At 44.2% G+C, this 16,878-nt stretch overlaps 1 protein-coding gene across 3 annotated transcripts in view; it reads right to left on the bottom strand.

Annotated features, from left to right (window-relative positions):
- Positions 1-3,503: 3,503 nt before the first annotated feature.
- Positions 3,504-16,878, bottom strand: part of ANGEL1 (angel homolog 1) — a 29,344-nt gene continuing 15,969 nt past the window's right edge. For all 3 annotated transcript variants that reach the window (XM_055303932.1, XM_055303931.1, XM_055303933.1), the window contains exons 8-10: positions 8,052-8,121; positions 7,364-7,527; positions 3,504-6,416 (exon numbers count right to left, since the gene is read on the bottom strand). In XM_055303932.1, coding sequence (XP_055159907.1) covers positions 6,256-6,416; positions 7,364-7,527; positions 8,052-8,121 — 395 coding nt within the window. In that variant the 3' untranslated portion in view covers positions 3,504-6,255. The remainder of the gene's footprint in view (positions 6,417-7,363; positions 7,528-8,051; positions 8,122-16,878) is intronic.

Raw genomic sequence — 16,878 nt, 5'->3', positions numbered from 1 at the left:
TCACATTCCCCTCACCCATCATGCCAGACCCCATCCTTCCTGGGCGTGGCCAGGTGGGGAGGGAAGCAGCCCTCTGGCCCCCAACGCCATGAAGCCTAGGGCCAGGCTCCAAGGAGTGGAAAGGGCCCAGGGGCTGGCTGTGTCTGGTTTCTGGCCCTCTCTGCCGGCACACGCCCCATTCCTTCCATCCTGGACTTGACCTGCTGGCTCTGAGATGAGGTCCAGTTCTGGTCAGCAGCATGTCCAGGGGCCCATGTGTCTATGTGTACCTGGGGCTCCTGCCTGGGTTGTTTTCTGGCTTTGATGCACTACCATCAGCAGGCACACCCCCTGGCCTGGAAGCACCAGGAAGGTGCACACCGCTCATTGTGCCAGAGCACCCCCCGACACACACTGGAATCTCCATGGGTTCCCGCTCAGAAGCCAGGTGAAGGGTGGGAGGGGGCCTGCCTCAGGCCGGACTGCTCTGGTGCTAGCTGCAAGCCCATCAGTGTTGACCCCCAGCCACACCCTGGTGCTCCTGAGTCCCAAGTTCCCCTTTCTCTCGGGTGTGCTTGGCCCAGGGGCCTGGGGACAGGGGGGCCACACCTCCCTTAAGCTTTGTGTTAAGCTGCCTGTGGGACCAGACTCTGTCCTTCCTGCTCTTCCCGTGTCAGTATTGCTCCCTCCCCTCTCACTTTTACCCCTCTCATTGCTGTGCTTGCTTTTTTCCTGAAATGAATAAAGGCTCCCCGGCTCCGGTTGCACCGGCTGGGCAGAAACCACATAGAAGCCTTGTCTCCTTTCCCCTGGGAACTGAGGCCAGAGCCCACCCCACCCACCGGTGTCATCCCTGGTGGCTGTAGGAAGACCCGACCAGAGGTAAGGGGAGCCCCAAACCAGCCAACAGGAAGCCTACAGGCCCCTGTAGCCATCGTGAAACTTCTGGGGTCCCCTGTCATCCTCAGCCTGCCTAAGCCACTCCGCTCTTGTCAATCCTAACCTGGGAGATCTTTCCTGCTGGCTGTAAATAAAACCTCTCCTTCACACAGCCTGAGCCGCACAGGCTGGCCCCAGCAGTCCCCCAGGGACAGAGGAGGGAGGATGAGTCTTCCCCTAGGAGGAAAGGTTATTTCAGGAAACCACAGCAACGGGGCTCTTAAGTCCCTTCTCAGCGCAGGTGCCCACAGTCTCAGCACAGAATCTACAGTGGCTCGTCACAGCTTCAGAGAACACATGTGGTTCCACCCATCGCCCCTGCTCCCTCTAGCGCCAGGCCCCTTCCCACACTTTATGACGAGCCTACGGCTGCAACCGGACTTGCACAGAAACAGCTTTTAGATCCACAGCCTTTGTTTTCACCCTCTCTGCTCTCCTTTCATTCAGCTGGACTTGGAGAAGGGGTAGGATATTCCCTCCTTCTCATTCCAGTCAATCCCCATAAAGTCCTGGCTAGAAATGTAGTTCAGCACAGCAAGACCCCCTCACTTCCAGTGGCGTGGTGGTGAAGCACGGCAACTGGGAAGAGGCAGTCTGTTGGAATCCCTGACCATCTTAAGACTGTATATCGTCCAGAGAGAGGCAGTTTTGCTACCAACAGGCTCATTTAAGTCTTACTTAAATGATACCCAAAAAAGACTTTTCAATAAGGTAACCGAAATCTGTAAATACTGTGGATTGTACACCTTTACCCAAAGGCAACATTATAATGTATACATTCAAGTGCAGCTAAAACACCCAGTCAAGGGCCTGTGGTGGACTTCAGTGACGTAGGCTCATTCCCAGCAGGCCCCTGAATTGCTGGGGTACACGGGAGGGCTGGGTCGGTGCTGGGACCACAGTCCATTATGAGCCCAGCAGGCTCATTGGGGACAATGCTTAGAATTGAGAGATAAATGTCATCATGGAGTTCTGGGAAGATCAGGACCCAACTTACAGAGGGTGGGAGTGGGAGGTTACCTCATTTCCTGCTGCCATATTTCAGGCTCTCAGCATGTCCCACCCTCATTTAGGCACGGGACTAATTTGTGCTGGGACTTTTGGATGCAGGTGGCACTTTTTAGAGCCCTGAACATGAAGAGGTTGAAAGCCCTGTCACCCCCATCTTCCAGGATCTGACCTTTTGCCCACCACCATGGAAGGCAGTGATGACAAGAAGAGGTGGTCATATCAAAGACCACGCCAATTGGCCCCGACGTGGGCTGCCTGGTAACCCAGTGTCTGCCAAGGGGGGAAGGGGACCAGCTGCTGAGGCTTGGCAGGTGGTGGAGATAGGCCACCTCAAGTCGGCTGGAGGGACAGCTCTCTGGGGATGTGCACTTCCTCTAACCCCCAACAAGAAAGAGCTTGATCGTGGGAAAGGCAAAAAACCTCCCAGAATTTAAGTGAAGAGATTCCGGTCTTCTCTCCACAGCTGTGTGCAGCCTCAGCAGCAGGGGACCTGAGGAGGGATGGGACTGAAGGCAGAGTCCCCTTGGAAACACATTCAGCTCACATTCTCCTAACTGGGGTGAGAGCTGCACCGACCCAGGCTCTCATCTGGCTGGTTCTTGCCTGAAACAGTTTTGTTTTGCACATTTGCTCAGAAACAAGGGGAAGGCACTCCAGGTTGAGACTGGAAGTGTCAGACCGCAGGTCCACTCTCTCCTCAGGCGGAAACTATAGGAGGAAGGCCCCTCCAACTCCCGGGAGAAGAGAGGCCAGACTGTGCTTCACATAACCAATCAAAATAACAGCCCTCTGGGGCAGCCCGGGTGGCTCAGCCGCCTTCAGTCAGGACATGATCCTGGAGACCCTGGATCGAGTCCCACGTCAGTCTCCCTGCATGGAGTCTGCTTCTCTGCCTGTGTCTCTGCCTCTCTCTCTCTGGGTCTCTCATGAATAAATAAATACAATCTTAAAAAAAAAAAAAAATAGCCCTCTGGTTAGTTGCTACACCAGGGCAAGACCTGGGGAGAAAAAGTTTATAAAGACAGAACCCAGCAGCAGCAGGCTGGTTGGTCTTTTCCCTTCTTCCAGGCCCACCCCCCATGTGTCTGCCTTACAAAATAACCTGTCTCTCCTACTCTGAGAAAGGCTGTGCTCTGAGGGCTGTGGGGTATCAAGGAACAAAGCAAAGGAGATCCTCAATTTACCTCTTTGCGAATTGTGTTTCCTCAGATGTAAATAAAGGTAATATATGAAAACCCACATTGCCACCTCACGGTGTTGACTGCTAGTGGATGTAGAAGCACTGTTCAAACATTAATAAATATCTGTGCAAATGTTACATGACTCAGGAAACCCTGCAGGCCAGGAAAGGATCTCTGGGGCGGGGGTGGGGGGTACACCTCACAGCTCAGAACTGTAAAATAATTCCTAGCCAACGAGCAAACCATGCAGCCAGGCTGGAGAGAACTATTCACCCTCAACTCCTACCACTGATCCTCTGAAATCTTACCTTCCCTTGCTTGCCAAAGCCCAAACAACACAATTTCAGATCTGAAAATTCCTCACAAATGGAAAAGGTTAAAAAAAAAAAATGGAAAAGGTTATTACTTTAATCCCCATTTCACCAAGATACGCAACACAACAATTAACTTACCCACAGTCACCAAATGACCAGGCCAACACTACAAGTGTTGTTCCTTATCCCTGGCTGTTTTCTTTCGGCCAGGTGGTTCAACCGAAGCACCAGGTAACTAAATAATTCCAGTTCTCAGAGGCCAATTCAGGAGTGTAGGGTCTGGGATTCTATTCAGGTAAGGCAGAAAGCCACACCTGGTTTCATGGCTTCCCCAGGGCACGTGGGCCTGATGGATCTGCTGCAGGACGAGGCTGGAGGAAGACAAAAGTACCAGCGGAAGGAGGCCCGGGAGGGAAACCTTTCCATCAGCAGACGGCCCACAGTCCAGCTCTGATTCCAGCATGCAAGAGGTGACCAGAAATAGACACTGACCAAGAGGCAACCGCCATGCACATCATGCCTCACGCAGCTGCGATGGCTCTGACAAGGAAAACACTTCTCGCCCCATGTTCGACAGAGACCCTCCTGAAATGCACGTGGACCAGGGGAAGGAATGAGGGCAGCAGACGGAATAGGAATGATACCAGCTGAAGGAGCTGTTCTGCTCCTGTGAGGAAGGAGAAGAGAGCTGGACCCCAACAAAAGGCAAGGGAGGAGGCTTCTTCAGGCCCTGTTCCTCCCAGGCCTCAGAGCAGCAGGGATATGTGTCAATTATCACAGGGTGATTATACCTTTCTCAGGTCAAGCTTTAGGACCTCAGAGCCCAGCCCAGGATTAGTCTCTTCCTCTTGCCCACCTCACTCTCCAGGCCTTCTCTCCCCCATGCCCTTCAGGAGCCTAACAAAATGATCAATAGTTGGGGGGAAATGGTAAACCTTTATTTGGAAAAGACAGCTTAAATGACCACTTAAAACCCCCATTTCATTTCTAAAACATAAACAAATAAGAAAACAAGGAAAAGATCATCTATAAAACTCCTGCCCTCTGCCACCTTGAGCCGTTTTAAACTGCATTTCCTGGCAGAAGAGAACAGTGATGGGCCATAGTCCTGAAAACCAACAGGGCACTGACTTGAGACCATCTCAGGAGGTGCCCAGGGAGAGACAAACACAGTGAACGATGGGTGGGGTGTGGACAGGTGGGCCTGGGGCTCAGACAGGCACATGCCCAGTACCCAGGATACAGTGTTCAAAAATACACACGCACAGATAAATTCCCCAGTACCTAGGCACAGAAAGCTTATAACCATGAACACAGCAGCAGAATTCAAGCTGGGTCTTTGGCTTCCAAAAATAAGGGGAGAGAACCTCTGGCTAACTGTCCCTAATTCCAGCCTCTCCACTATTCCTTTCAGTCCCATTCCCAAGGCCGAGCCGGGCAACAGCAAGGCTAATCTGCAAGGACCAGCAGCTACTCTGAGTTGAAGGCGATGTGAGGAGCTGTGGGCCCAGGAACACCCAGGCTGCACCCCAGCTATGAAAGATTAAGGCATGCAGGTGATATATGTGGGCAAAGGGCCCCCTGAATGTGCCAGGGTAGCCCTGTGCTAGGAGGGGAAGCACTGGCAATGAGCAGCTGAGGCCTCGCTGGCCAGAACAAATCCTAAAGCACTGCCACCTCTGGTTCTTGGATAGGTTTAACCCAAGGCCACCTTCTGCACAGAGAGTTTGGCCTAAGTATCAGGCTTTTCTAGAAGGAAGTGGCAAGGAATGGGGGAGGCAGGAGATAAAAGATGGTGGGAGGAAAGGAACAGAAAATGGCTTCTGAGGTATGCAGAGGAAAGAGAGAGTCCCTGAGGTCTTGGGTCCCAGCTGAAACAGCTGTGCAGCCTGCTTGTTTTTACCTCTACCAGGACTCCCACCCTTGCCCCAGGTCTGCAGGGGACAGAGTCCAGTAAGACAACAGTTTCCTGAAGGTTCTCTTTCGTCCTTTTAAACCTCAAACTCCTATTCCAGTCCACTGACCCCACACAGGGGTTTGCACTTTCACCTCTCTCACAGTGGCCTAGGGAATGGGACAAGCCCTAGAGAAAGTGTGTCAGGCCTATGCGAGCTCTGGGTTGGAGGCTTGGAGGCTGCTGGGGCAGGCAGTACATCCCTGAATCTGCTGCTCCAGGCCAGGAGGCCCGCTCATTTCCAGAGGCCAGAGGAGGAACATGCCCTGGGTGGCATGATGAACACCTCATGAGACACAGAGGATAAAAGGGGAGAAGGGCCCATGCCCCTGCTGCTGCCTGGCAACATCAGGTCCTGCTCTCGAGCTGTCCTGAGGCCGATAGGCCGGTGCAGAGACAGGAATGGCCATACAGAGCAGTCTCACCCTGAGAGGACACACTCATACTACACACCTCACATGTGTATGCCTGACAAGAGGCTGGGCCCAGAGGTCATGAAGGCAGGAAGATTGGGTGAGAAGATACCATCAAGAAACGGCCTGAAAGCAAATAACCAATGAGATCAATAGCTCCCGCAACCCTGGTAATTAAAAATTAAGGGGGAGCGCTGGATACATGGAAGGAAAGGGGAACCCCCCCTTCTGCCTCTCCCAGGGCCACTGAGTATGTGGCACAGGATTAGGAAGAGGTTGGGGCGGGGCAGGGACCACAGGCAGAGAACGTGGACAGGCCTGGAGAAAATCTAACCATGGGAAAGGGAAATGGGGAAGGGACGTAAGTTCCTTGGATCTCAGTTTCCAGAAGCATAGGGTATTTCCACAGTCTCTGATCCAGTGAGCTCTTCTGGAAGAGAAGCTCTCTTCCCCTGGAAGCCCCATCATGGGGCGGTGACTTCCATCCCAAAGCTGGCCAGCAGGCAGAGGTGGTCTGAAGAGCAGAAGGGATTGGGTAGGCCATTGGCAGCCCAGAGAATCTCTTCAGAGAGGAGGGAGAGACGGCCCAGAAGCTTGAGAGTCCCATCTTGATACAGCCTGCGATCTAGGACATAAAGCAGAAGCCAGTGGGGAAAGCAGCCCTAGCCACTGCATAGGGTGGCTGGGGCCTGTAGGAGCTATGCTTTATGGAGGCCGCACCCCCTTGGCTACCCCCTGCCCACCCTCTCCTCCCCCTGCTGCCTCTGGCTGAGGCCTCATTTTCTCAGATACTCTGTGAAATACCAATGAATGAAGCAGGGTAGATTCAGGGAGACTGTGGCAACCAGAGAATGTATGCCTATGAAAACTTCAGACTTTCCAAGAAAAGCTGGAAATCCAGATTTCTTACATAAAATCTGATTTATTTTTTTAGATTTTTTTTTTTATTCGTTAGAGACATGGGTGGGGGGGAGAGATTGAGAGAGAGAGGCAGAGACACAGGCAGAGGGAGAAGCAGGCTCCATGCAGGGAGCCTGACGTGGGACTGGATCCCGGGTCTCCAGGATTACGCCCTGGGCCGAAGGCAGTGCTAAACCACTGAGCCACCCGGGCTGCCCTAAAATCTGATTTTTAAACACTGACAATCAGTTCAAACATTTTAAAAGACATGCTTTAACTAAAACAGGCATGGGGCTGGTAGACTGCCATACTGTGACTGCCAGTGGAGGGTGAAGAAACAATAGGGTCTCTGATCTAACCAAGTCCCTCACTAAATGGCTGCCACATTCAAAATCCACTTACCTCCTGATGCTCTATTTTTATCTCTTAAATAGAGGTAGGGCTGCTTCTGCCCACCTCTCTCTAATGCTGCAAAGATAAAAAGAGAAGGCAGGCAAGTGGCCTAAGGGAATTATGATGAGGATGTCCAGTGCCAGGTGGGTATGAAATTTGCTCTTTTGTGAGTCAGGTCGCAGCAGCCCATGCCATGTGACCAAATGCCTGACGTACCATCAGCTATTCCCAGGGACTTCTGAGGGTGGCTTCTACGAACCCAGGATCCACCAGGCTTACCAGTTCTGTTCCCATTTTCGCAGGACTCAGCTGAGAAGAAGATGTAATCCACCGTTGTTCCAAGACCCAAGGGCATTGTGGTGACCTCTGGGCGGCCATGCTGGGGCAGGAAATGAGTATATACTGAGGTCAGGTGAAGGCAATGCTGGATGGTACCTACAGTCCTGTAGGGATGAAGGAAAAGAGGTCAGTCAACAAACATTATTGAACTTTTCTCAAAGGCATTTCTTGTATGGATTTTATAAAATTTTTTAAGGAATGATCCCAAATAACTCCATCTCAGCAAATTCCTTCCCATGCTAATAAAAGGCAGATAGTCTTAGCTAAAATTAGCCTAGAAACAGATACATTTATACTCAGACTCCTGACTCTCCTCACCCCACCGCCACCCACTCTCCTCTTATTACATGAAGTATACATAATGTATCCTTTCCAGGGGTCAGCAAGTTCTTCTGTGAAGCCTTATGCCCTGTGGAAAAGTGCACGAGCTTTTCATCTGCAAGTACCTGGGTAGGTCACTTCTGGCCTCTGCACACCAGCCTTCCAAAAGCTTAACATGTATTAGGAGAAGAGAGAGCTCAGCAAAAAGTGCCCCCCAAATCAGCCTCAGGAGAGCCAATGAGAACCTCTCCCATATACCCAGATGGGGGCTGGAAAGCAAGCTGCAGGGAACTGGAAGGAAGATCACCTGGGGAAGACAGGCTCAGGCTCCAATGTATCTTCCTCAAGGACAGACTCAGCCCAGCCAGCAGGTCGCTCTGTAGAAGACCAGGGAGAAAAGGTTTTATTATTCACAGACAGTGAAGCAGGGTCAGAACCTTACACCCTGAAATCCTTCTCAAATCCTTGACTGGATTGCTCCAAAAGGGGGAAAGGGAAGAGAAGAGGTAATGGGATGAGGAAAATAATGGATCAAAGCCAAGAACTTGAGGAAGGCAGATAGAGACCTTGAGTGCACATTTCTTCCTTGCCTCAGCACCTTTTCAAATTATTTAAATTTATTCTTTAGAATAGGTAATTAGAGTCACATGGTACAGAAATCAAAATGTAGAGAAAAATATCAGTGAAAAAGTCTCCCTCCCATTAAGTTGGGCCCCTGCCACTCAATTTCCCTCTCCTGAGGCAACCAATGTTACCAAACTCCTGGTATAAATCCTTCAGAGATTTCCTATCACACACCATCTGCTATGTGTGTATACATGTATGTGTGCATGTGTATGTATATATACTGTATAACATGTATGTTATGCACTGTTAAATATACATAAATATATATACACACATACATGAAAATATGCATTTCCAATATCAGGAAAGAAGGTAGGGATATTATTATAGATCCTACTAATATTAATAAGTGTTATGGACTGAATATTTGTCTCCCCAAAGTAAGGTGAAATTCTACCCCCAGTGAGACTATTTGGAGATGGACCTAATTATTTCCATGGACCTAATTATTTCCAAATAATTAGGTCACAAGGGTGGAGCCCTCCTGCATTGGATTAATGCCTTCATAAAAGGGATCCCCAAGAGCGCCCTCACCCTCTTCCTGTCTTGTGAGGACACAAGAAGTTAGCACTCAACAACCCAGAAGAGGGCCCTCATCAGAACCGGACCACGCTGGCACCCTGATCTTATACTTCCAGCTCCAGAACTGTGAGAAATAAAATTCTGTTGTCTATAAACCATCTAGGCTGTGATATTTTGTTATAATAGTCTAAACTGACTAAGACAGCAGGAAAATAAGGATCAACAAAATTGACAAACCCTGAGCTAGACTGAACAAGAAAAAACAAATTACTAAAACCAAGAACGAAAGAAGGGACACCACTACCAACCTTATACAAATTTTTAAATTAGACTATTATAAACAACTGTATACCAACAAATTTAATAACTTAGATGAAATGGACAAATTTCTAAAATGACACAAACTATGTAAACTGATTCAAGAAGAAATAAACACTGAATGTTGGTAAATTGAACACCAATAAAAATTAATTTATTAAAAAAAAGAAGAAATAAACAATCTGAATAGCTTATAAGCAAGTAAAAAAATTGAATTAGTAATCTGAAAACTTTCCACAAAGAAAAGCCCAAGACTAGATGGCTTCATTGGTGAATTCTGCCAAACATTTAAAGAAAAAGCAATACAAATGCTACATAACACTTAGAAAAATTAGGATGGGACACTTACAACTCATGCTGTGAGGTGTTAATCAAAATTAGACAAAAACATCACAAAGAAAACTACAGAACAATAACCCCTGTGAATGTACATGCAAAATTCCTCAATGACTATGATATTATAATTTATAAGAAATATATATTTGCTCTTGTCCACAGTTCCTCATAACTCCCCAAACCCTTAGAATTCCCTAAGAGATGAGAGTGATAAGGGTGTCTTCTGCTATGTTAGATGACTTTTGGAAGGCACCTAAAAATGGGGGCTGGTTACCAGAAGAACCAACCTGTGATTAATGGGCTGGAACTTTCTGTCCTAACTCCCTCCACCTCCTGGGAGAGGAGTGGGGCTGGAGCTTGAATGACCAACAGCCAATGATTTCATCAACCCTGCCTATGTAACAAAGCCTTCAGAGAGCTTCTGGGCTGGTGAACACGTGGGGATTTGGGGAGAATGCAACATGAGAGAGTGCACAGAAGCTTCCCAACTACCTTGCTGTATGCATCTCTCCCATCTGGCTTGTTCCTGAGTTTTATCCTTTTATAATAAACTGGTAATCTAATGACTAAAATGTTTCTCTGAGTTTTGTGAGCCATTATAGCAAATTAATTAAACCCAAGGAAGGAGAGGATCATGGGAACCTCTGATTTATAATAGCCAGTTGGTCAGAAAGTTAACAATCTGGACTTATGACTAGCATCTAAAGTCCAAGGAGGGAGTCAAGGAGGGAGTTGTTGGAAGCACAGGCTGGGCTTGTGACTGGTGTCTGAAGTTAGGGAGCAAGGGCAGTCTTACAGGACTGAGTCTTCAACCTGTGAAATCTGGTGCTATCTCTGTGTAGACAGTGTCAGAATTGAGTTGAATTGTTGGTGTGAGCAGGTGGGGGGGGGCTCTTTCTTCCCTGTGTTGGAAATTAAGTCTCAGATAACCAATATTGGTTGTCTCAATAAACTGTCTCAACCAATTAAGTTTCAGAACAATATATTAGCAAACCAAATCCCGCAAAATATAAAAATGATTATAAACTATGATCAACTACAATTTATCCTAGGAATATAAGGTTAGTTTTAATTTGAAAATCTATTAATGTAATATATGATATTAGTATAATACTGAAGGATAAAAACCACATGATCATCTGAACACACACAGAAAAAACATTTGACAAAATTCAATACCCCTTTATGAAATGAAATGAAATGAAATAAATAAAATAAACATAAAAAACTGGACACAGAAGATAACTTCTCTACCCAGATAAAGGGAATCCACAAAAGCCCCAGGGCTCACATCACATTTAACTCACTACACACTTAAAAGCTCGACCCCTGGGCAGCCCCGGGTGGCGCAGCGGTTTGGCGCCGCCTGCAGCCCGGGGTGTGATCCTGGAACTCAGGATGGAGTCCCACATCGGGCTTCCTGCATGGAGCCTGCTTCTCCCTCTGCCTGTGTCTCTGCCTCTCCCTTTGCTCTCTTTGAATGAATAAATAAATTTTTATGAAAAAAAAAAAGAGCTCTACCCCTAAGATCAGGAACAAATCAAGGATGTCCACTCTCATCACTCAACATTAGAAAGGTCTAGCCAGGGCAATCATGGAAGAAAAAATAAAAGGCATTCAGATTAGAATGGAAGAAGTATTGCTGTTTCTGTTTGCAAGATGACATGATCTTTTATACAGGAAATCCTAAGAAATCCACTAAAAAACTATTAGAATAAATGAGTTCTCAAGACTATAACATACAATATACAAAACTTGCATTTCTATACACTAGCAGTAAAAATCCAAAAATGAAATTAAGAACACATTTCCATTTACAGTATCATCAAAATGATAATAAATTTCACAAAAGTGTAAGTCTTCCACACTGGAAACTACAGAATATGGAAAGAAATTAAAGATCTAAATAAATGGAAAGATATTCATGTTCACTGATGTTATTAAAATGGCAATACTTCCCAAATTGACCTACAGATTAGTAGATCCCTATCAAAATCCCAACTAGCTTCTTTGCAGAAATTGACATGCTGAGCCTAACATTCATATAGAAATGAAATGGATTCAGAATAAACAAAATAACCTTAAAAAACCATAAAGTTATAGGATGTATACTTCTCTATATCAAACTTATACAGAACTAAAATAATCAAGACACTATAGCACTGGCATAAGGATAGACATATAGTGAATGGAATAAAACTGAGCGTCGAGAAACCCGTATGGCCACGTTCAATTAATGTTTTTCACAAGGGGAGAGGTGAACAGACATTGACTGCTAATAGATACAGGGCTCCTTTTGGGAGAGATGAAAATGTTCTACTATTAGATTATAGTGATGGTTACACAATTCTGAATAGAATAAAAGCCACTGGGTAGATTTTATGGTATATGAATTTCATCACAATAAAGCTATTTTTAAAAAACAAAAACAAAACAATAAAGCTGTTTTTTTTTTAAATGGGTTAAGGGGGGGCACCTGGGTGGCTCAGTCAGTTAAGCATCAGCCTTCAGCTCAGGTCATGATCTCAGGGTCCTGGGACCAAGTCCCACATGGGGCTCCCTGCTCAGCAGGGAGTCTGCTTGCTCCTCTCCCCCTGCCCTTCACCCTGCCTGTGCTCTCTCTCATTCTCTCTCAAATAAATAAATGTATTCTAAAAAAAAAAAAGTAAGGGAATGTTATAGACAACTTCTTATCAATAAAATTATTAATTCAGACTAAATGAAATATTCCTTTATATACTTTACATTTTCCCTGTTGATTTTTTCTTTTGTTGGTATTATAAATAGGGTCTTTTTATTATTATCTTTTAACAAATATATCCTTATTTTTATATATGAATACTATTGTCTTTCTGTATATTCATACCATACAAGCTACTCTCCAGGATTATCTTAATGCTTGTAAATAGTTGTTTGTTGATTCTCTTGGATCACCAGTTATCTAACAATATGAGCAGCAAGTAATTAAACCCTCCTTTCCACTTTGTTACTTCTGTTTTCTTACCTTTCTTTCTGTTTCTAAATCTGTTGGCTGGCATCTCTGAACATGGCTGAATAATGAGAGTGATCATCCTTGTCTGATTTCTGACTTTGACAGGGATGCTACTACAGGGTCTTCTTTAAGCCAGATGCGGATTTGTGGAATTGAGATAAATGCTGTGGTTTGGTTTGGTTTTTAATTTGGCCTGCAGTGGCTCCACTCCCCTCTTCCTGCACCTCACCTCCACGGTGCACTGCTGCTACCATACACTGCTGACCAAGATTCATTTTATGATGTAAGGGATTATGGGCATACCTCAAAGATATGGTGGGTTTGGTTCCAGAACACCACAATAAAGTAAATATCCCAATAAAGCCAGTCAACCGAATTCTTTGGTTTCCCAGAGCATATAAAAGTTATATTTATACTGTACTGTAGTCTTTTATGTAATAGTATTATATCTTAAAAAAAAAACAATGTATATACCTTAATTTAAAAATACTCTATTGCTTAAAAAAAAGTGTTAACCATCACCTGAGCTTTCAGCAAGTCATAATTCTTTGCTGGTAGAGAGTCTTGCCTCAATGTAGATGGCTGCTGACTGATCAGAGTGGTTACAAACGATTTCTCTGTAGCATGCAATCTATTTGATATTTGATAGCATTTTGTCCAGAGAACTTTTCTTTCAACATTGGAGTCAATCCTCTCACACCCTGCTGCTGTCTTATCAACTAAGTTTATGTAATCTTCTAAATCCTTTGGGAGCACCTGGATGGCTCGGTCGGGTTAAGTGTCCAACTCCTGGGTTTGGCTCAGGTCAGGATCATGGGATTAAGCCTTGCATTGGGCTCCCCACTCAGCAAAGAGTCTGCTTGAGGTTCTCTATCTCCCTCTCCCTCTGCTCCTCCCCCCACTTAGGAGCATGCAAGCACTCTCTCTAAAAATAAATAAATCTTTAAAAACTGTATATTCTAAATCCTTTGTTGTCATTTCAATAATCCTCACAGCACTGTCACCAGGAGCAGATGCCATCTCAAGAAATCACTTTCTTTACTCATCCACAAGAAGCAACTTCTCAGGGTGCCTGGATGGCTTAATCAGGTTAAGTGTCCAACTCTTGTTTTAGCTCAGGTGATGAGCTTGGGGTCCTGGGATCGAGCCTCACATCAAGCTCCTTGCTCAATGAGGAGCCTACTTCTCCCTTTCTCTCTCTGCCCCTCCCCCTGCTCATGCTCTCTCTCTCTCTCAAATAAATTAAAGCATCTTAAAAAAAAGAAGAAAACTCCTCATAAATTCTATCCTGATATTGCAGCAATTCAGTCCCATCTACAGGCTTGACTTCTCTAGTTCTCTTGCTATTTCCACATCTGCAGTTATTTCTTCCACTGAAAACATGAACCCCTCACAGTCATCCCTGAAGGCTGGAATCTACTTCTTCCAAACTCTTGTTAATTAATGTTGGTATTTTGACCTCTTCGCAGGGGTCACAAATGTTCTTAGCAGCATCTAGAATGAGGAATCCTTTCTAGAAGGTTCGATTTACCCTGCCCAAATCCATCAGAGGAATCACTATCTGTGGCAGCTATAGCCTTACAAATATATTTCTTCAATAATAAAACTTGAAAGTTGAAATCATTCCTTGATCCATGGGCTTCATAATGAATGCTGCGTTAGCCTGCATGAAAACAATGTTAATCTTGTACATCTCCATCAGAGTCTTGGATGACCAGATACATTGTCAATGAGCAATACTATTTTGAAAGTAATCTTTTTTTCTAAGCAGTAGGTTTCAACAACCTATCCTTTGAAGCTTTGAAGCCAGACATTGACTTCTCCTCTCTAGCTATGAAAAGTACAGATGGCAATCTTCTTTCAATAGAAGGCTACTTTGTCTACACTAAAAATCTCTCAGGTGTAGCCACCCTCATTAATTATCGTAGCTGGATCTGGATCTTTTGGATAACTTGCTGCTTCACCTTGTACTTCTATGTTACAGAGACCGCTTCTTTCCTTAGAAAGCTTATGAACCAACCCCTGCTAGCTTCAGACTATTCTTCCGCACGTCCCTTACCTCTCAGCCTTCACAAAATTGAGTGGAATTAGGGCCTTGCTCTGAACTAGGCTTTGGCTTAAGGAAATGTTGTGGCTAGGGTGATCTTATATCCAGACCACTAGAAGTTTCTCCATATCAGCAGTAAGGATGTTCTGCTTTATGATTCAGGTCATCATTGGAGTAGCACTTTTTATTTCTTTCAAGAACTTTTCCTTTGCATTCACAGCTTGGCTAACTGTTTGGGGCATGAAGCCTAGCTATTGCCTGTCTCAGCTTTTGACATGGCTTCCTCACTAAGCTTAATCACTTCTAGCTTTTGATTTAGTGGAAGACATGTGACTCTGCTTTCCCTTGAACACTCAGAGGCCAGTGTAGGGCTACTAATTGGCCTAACTTCAATACTGTTTTGTCTCAGGGAACAGGGAGCCTAAGGAGAGGGAGAGAGAAAGGGGAATGGTTGGTCGGTACAGCAGTCAGAAGACAAAAAACATTTATCGATTAAGTTTGCCATCTTATATGGGTGTGGTTTGTAACCTTTCACAACAATTCCAATAGTCGCATCAAAGATCACTGATCACAGATCACCATAATAAATACAATAATAAAAAGGGTTGAAATATTGCGAGAAGAACCACCAAAATGTGACAGACACAAAGTGAACAAACGGTGTTGGAAAAACTGTGCTAATAGACTTGCTCAGTGCAAGGTTGCCACAAATTTCAATCTGTGAAAAACACAATGTCTGCAAAGCACAATAAAGTGAAGCACAATACAACAAGGTATGCCTGTATCTAGTTTTTCCTTAATTTAAGAAGGGTCTTTTAAAAGGAATAGATGTTGAATTTCATAGTCTCTTGGACTATAGGATGTATTTCATATATTTTAATAGATTTCATATACATTTAGTATATTAAGTTACATTAATGGATTTCCCCAAATCAAACAATCTGTATATTTCTTAAGTTCCTTTTGTTCATTGTATATACTACTCTTCTGATATGCTGCTAGATTGTTTCCTGATCTATTTAAATTTTGTTTGCATCAATATTTGTGGAGAATATTAGCATCAATAGTTTCTTCTGTTTAACTGCTATCAGGTATCAGTGTCAAAATACTTGTTGTATAAAAATAAGCAGCTCCTTTTTTCCTCTGTGTACTGTAATAATTTAAATAGTAATGGATTTATACTTTCTTTAAAGGTTTGATGATAATCTCTAATCAAGCTGAGCCTGGTGTTTTTGTGGGACCACATCTCTGAGAACTTTATGTATTTCTTCTCTATTTAGAGTCTCTCTCCTCTCTGTAATCACTTTTACTAAATTACATTTTCTAAAATTAATATATGCCATCTAAGTTTTTAATTTCTTTTGTACTTAGCCGGGCCAAGAACCCCCTTATAATCCTATTAATTATTCTGCATCTGGATACTTTCGTTTGTTCGATCCCTGACCTTTGAGATAGGTTAGCTAATGGGCCTACCTGACAGCTGCTTTTTGCCCAAACAACCAACTTCTAGAGTTTATTAGTTCCACCATTATGTTTTCTAAATTATTCCTATTCGTATCTTCTGTTTTCTTTCAGTTTATTTGTTCTTTTTTCTAATTTCTTGAGTTCAATGTGTATTTTACTTACTTTTAGCTTTTCCTATCTACTAATGTAATTCTATGATTCCAAATATTCTATGTAATTCCATGAACTTTTCACTGAATGCTGTTTTAGCTATAACCCATAAATATACTGTACTTTCATTATTATTATTGTCTGGATACTCTGCAGTTTTAGCTTAAATATCACCTTTGATTCAAAAAGTTGTTTGAAATTTTCTAAGTATTCAGATGACAATGTTTTCTGTTTCTAATTTCTATTTTTACTGCATGTGTGATCAGAGAAAGACTATATGACTTCTACCATTTGAGATTTACTGAGGTTTTTTTTGGTAGTCTAATTCTTAAGAATTTCATATGAATACTTAAAAAGATGTCTTTGCTCTGCTTTCAATATTCAGAGTTTGATGTGCATCAATCCGATTTACCATACAACATGTTACTGAAGTCTTCCATAGTCTTATCTTTTTTCTACTTGATCTGTTGTGGGCTGAGACACATGAATTAAAACCCTTTACCATTAGTTATTTTCTGACTACTCTTCCTTGTTAAAGCCTGCACTTCCACTTTGTGATTGTTGATGTAATATTATTTGGAGCATATATATTTGCAATAATGCTAATATCTTCATTTTGAGTCCTACATTTAACCATTACAATATGCCAGAAAAATCTCAGTGACTAGCAGGATACTA

Source organism: Nyctereutes procyonoides, unplaced genomic scaffold (assembly GCF_905146905.1).
Source record: "Nyctereutes procyonoides isolate TBG_1078 unplaced genomic scaffold, NYPRO_anot_genome, whole genome shotgun sequence".
Taxonomy (NCBI): domain Eukaryota; kingdom Metazoa; phylum Chordata; class Mammalia; order Carnivora; family Canidae; genus Nyctereutes; species Nyctereutes procyonoides.
The sequence above is the reverse complement of the archived record's forward strand: the minus strand, read 5'-3'. Positions and strand labels throughout refer to the sequence as shown.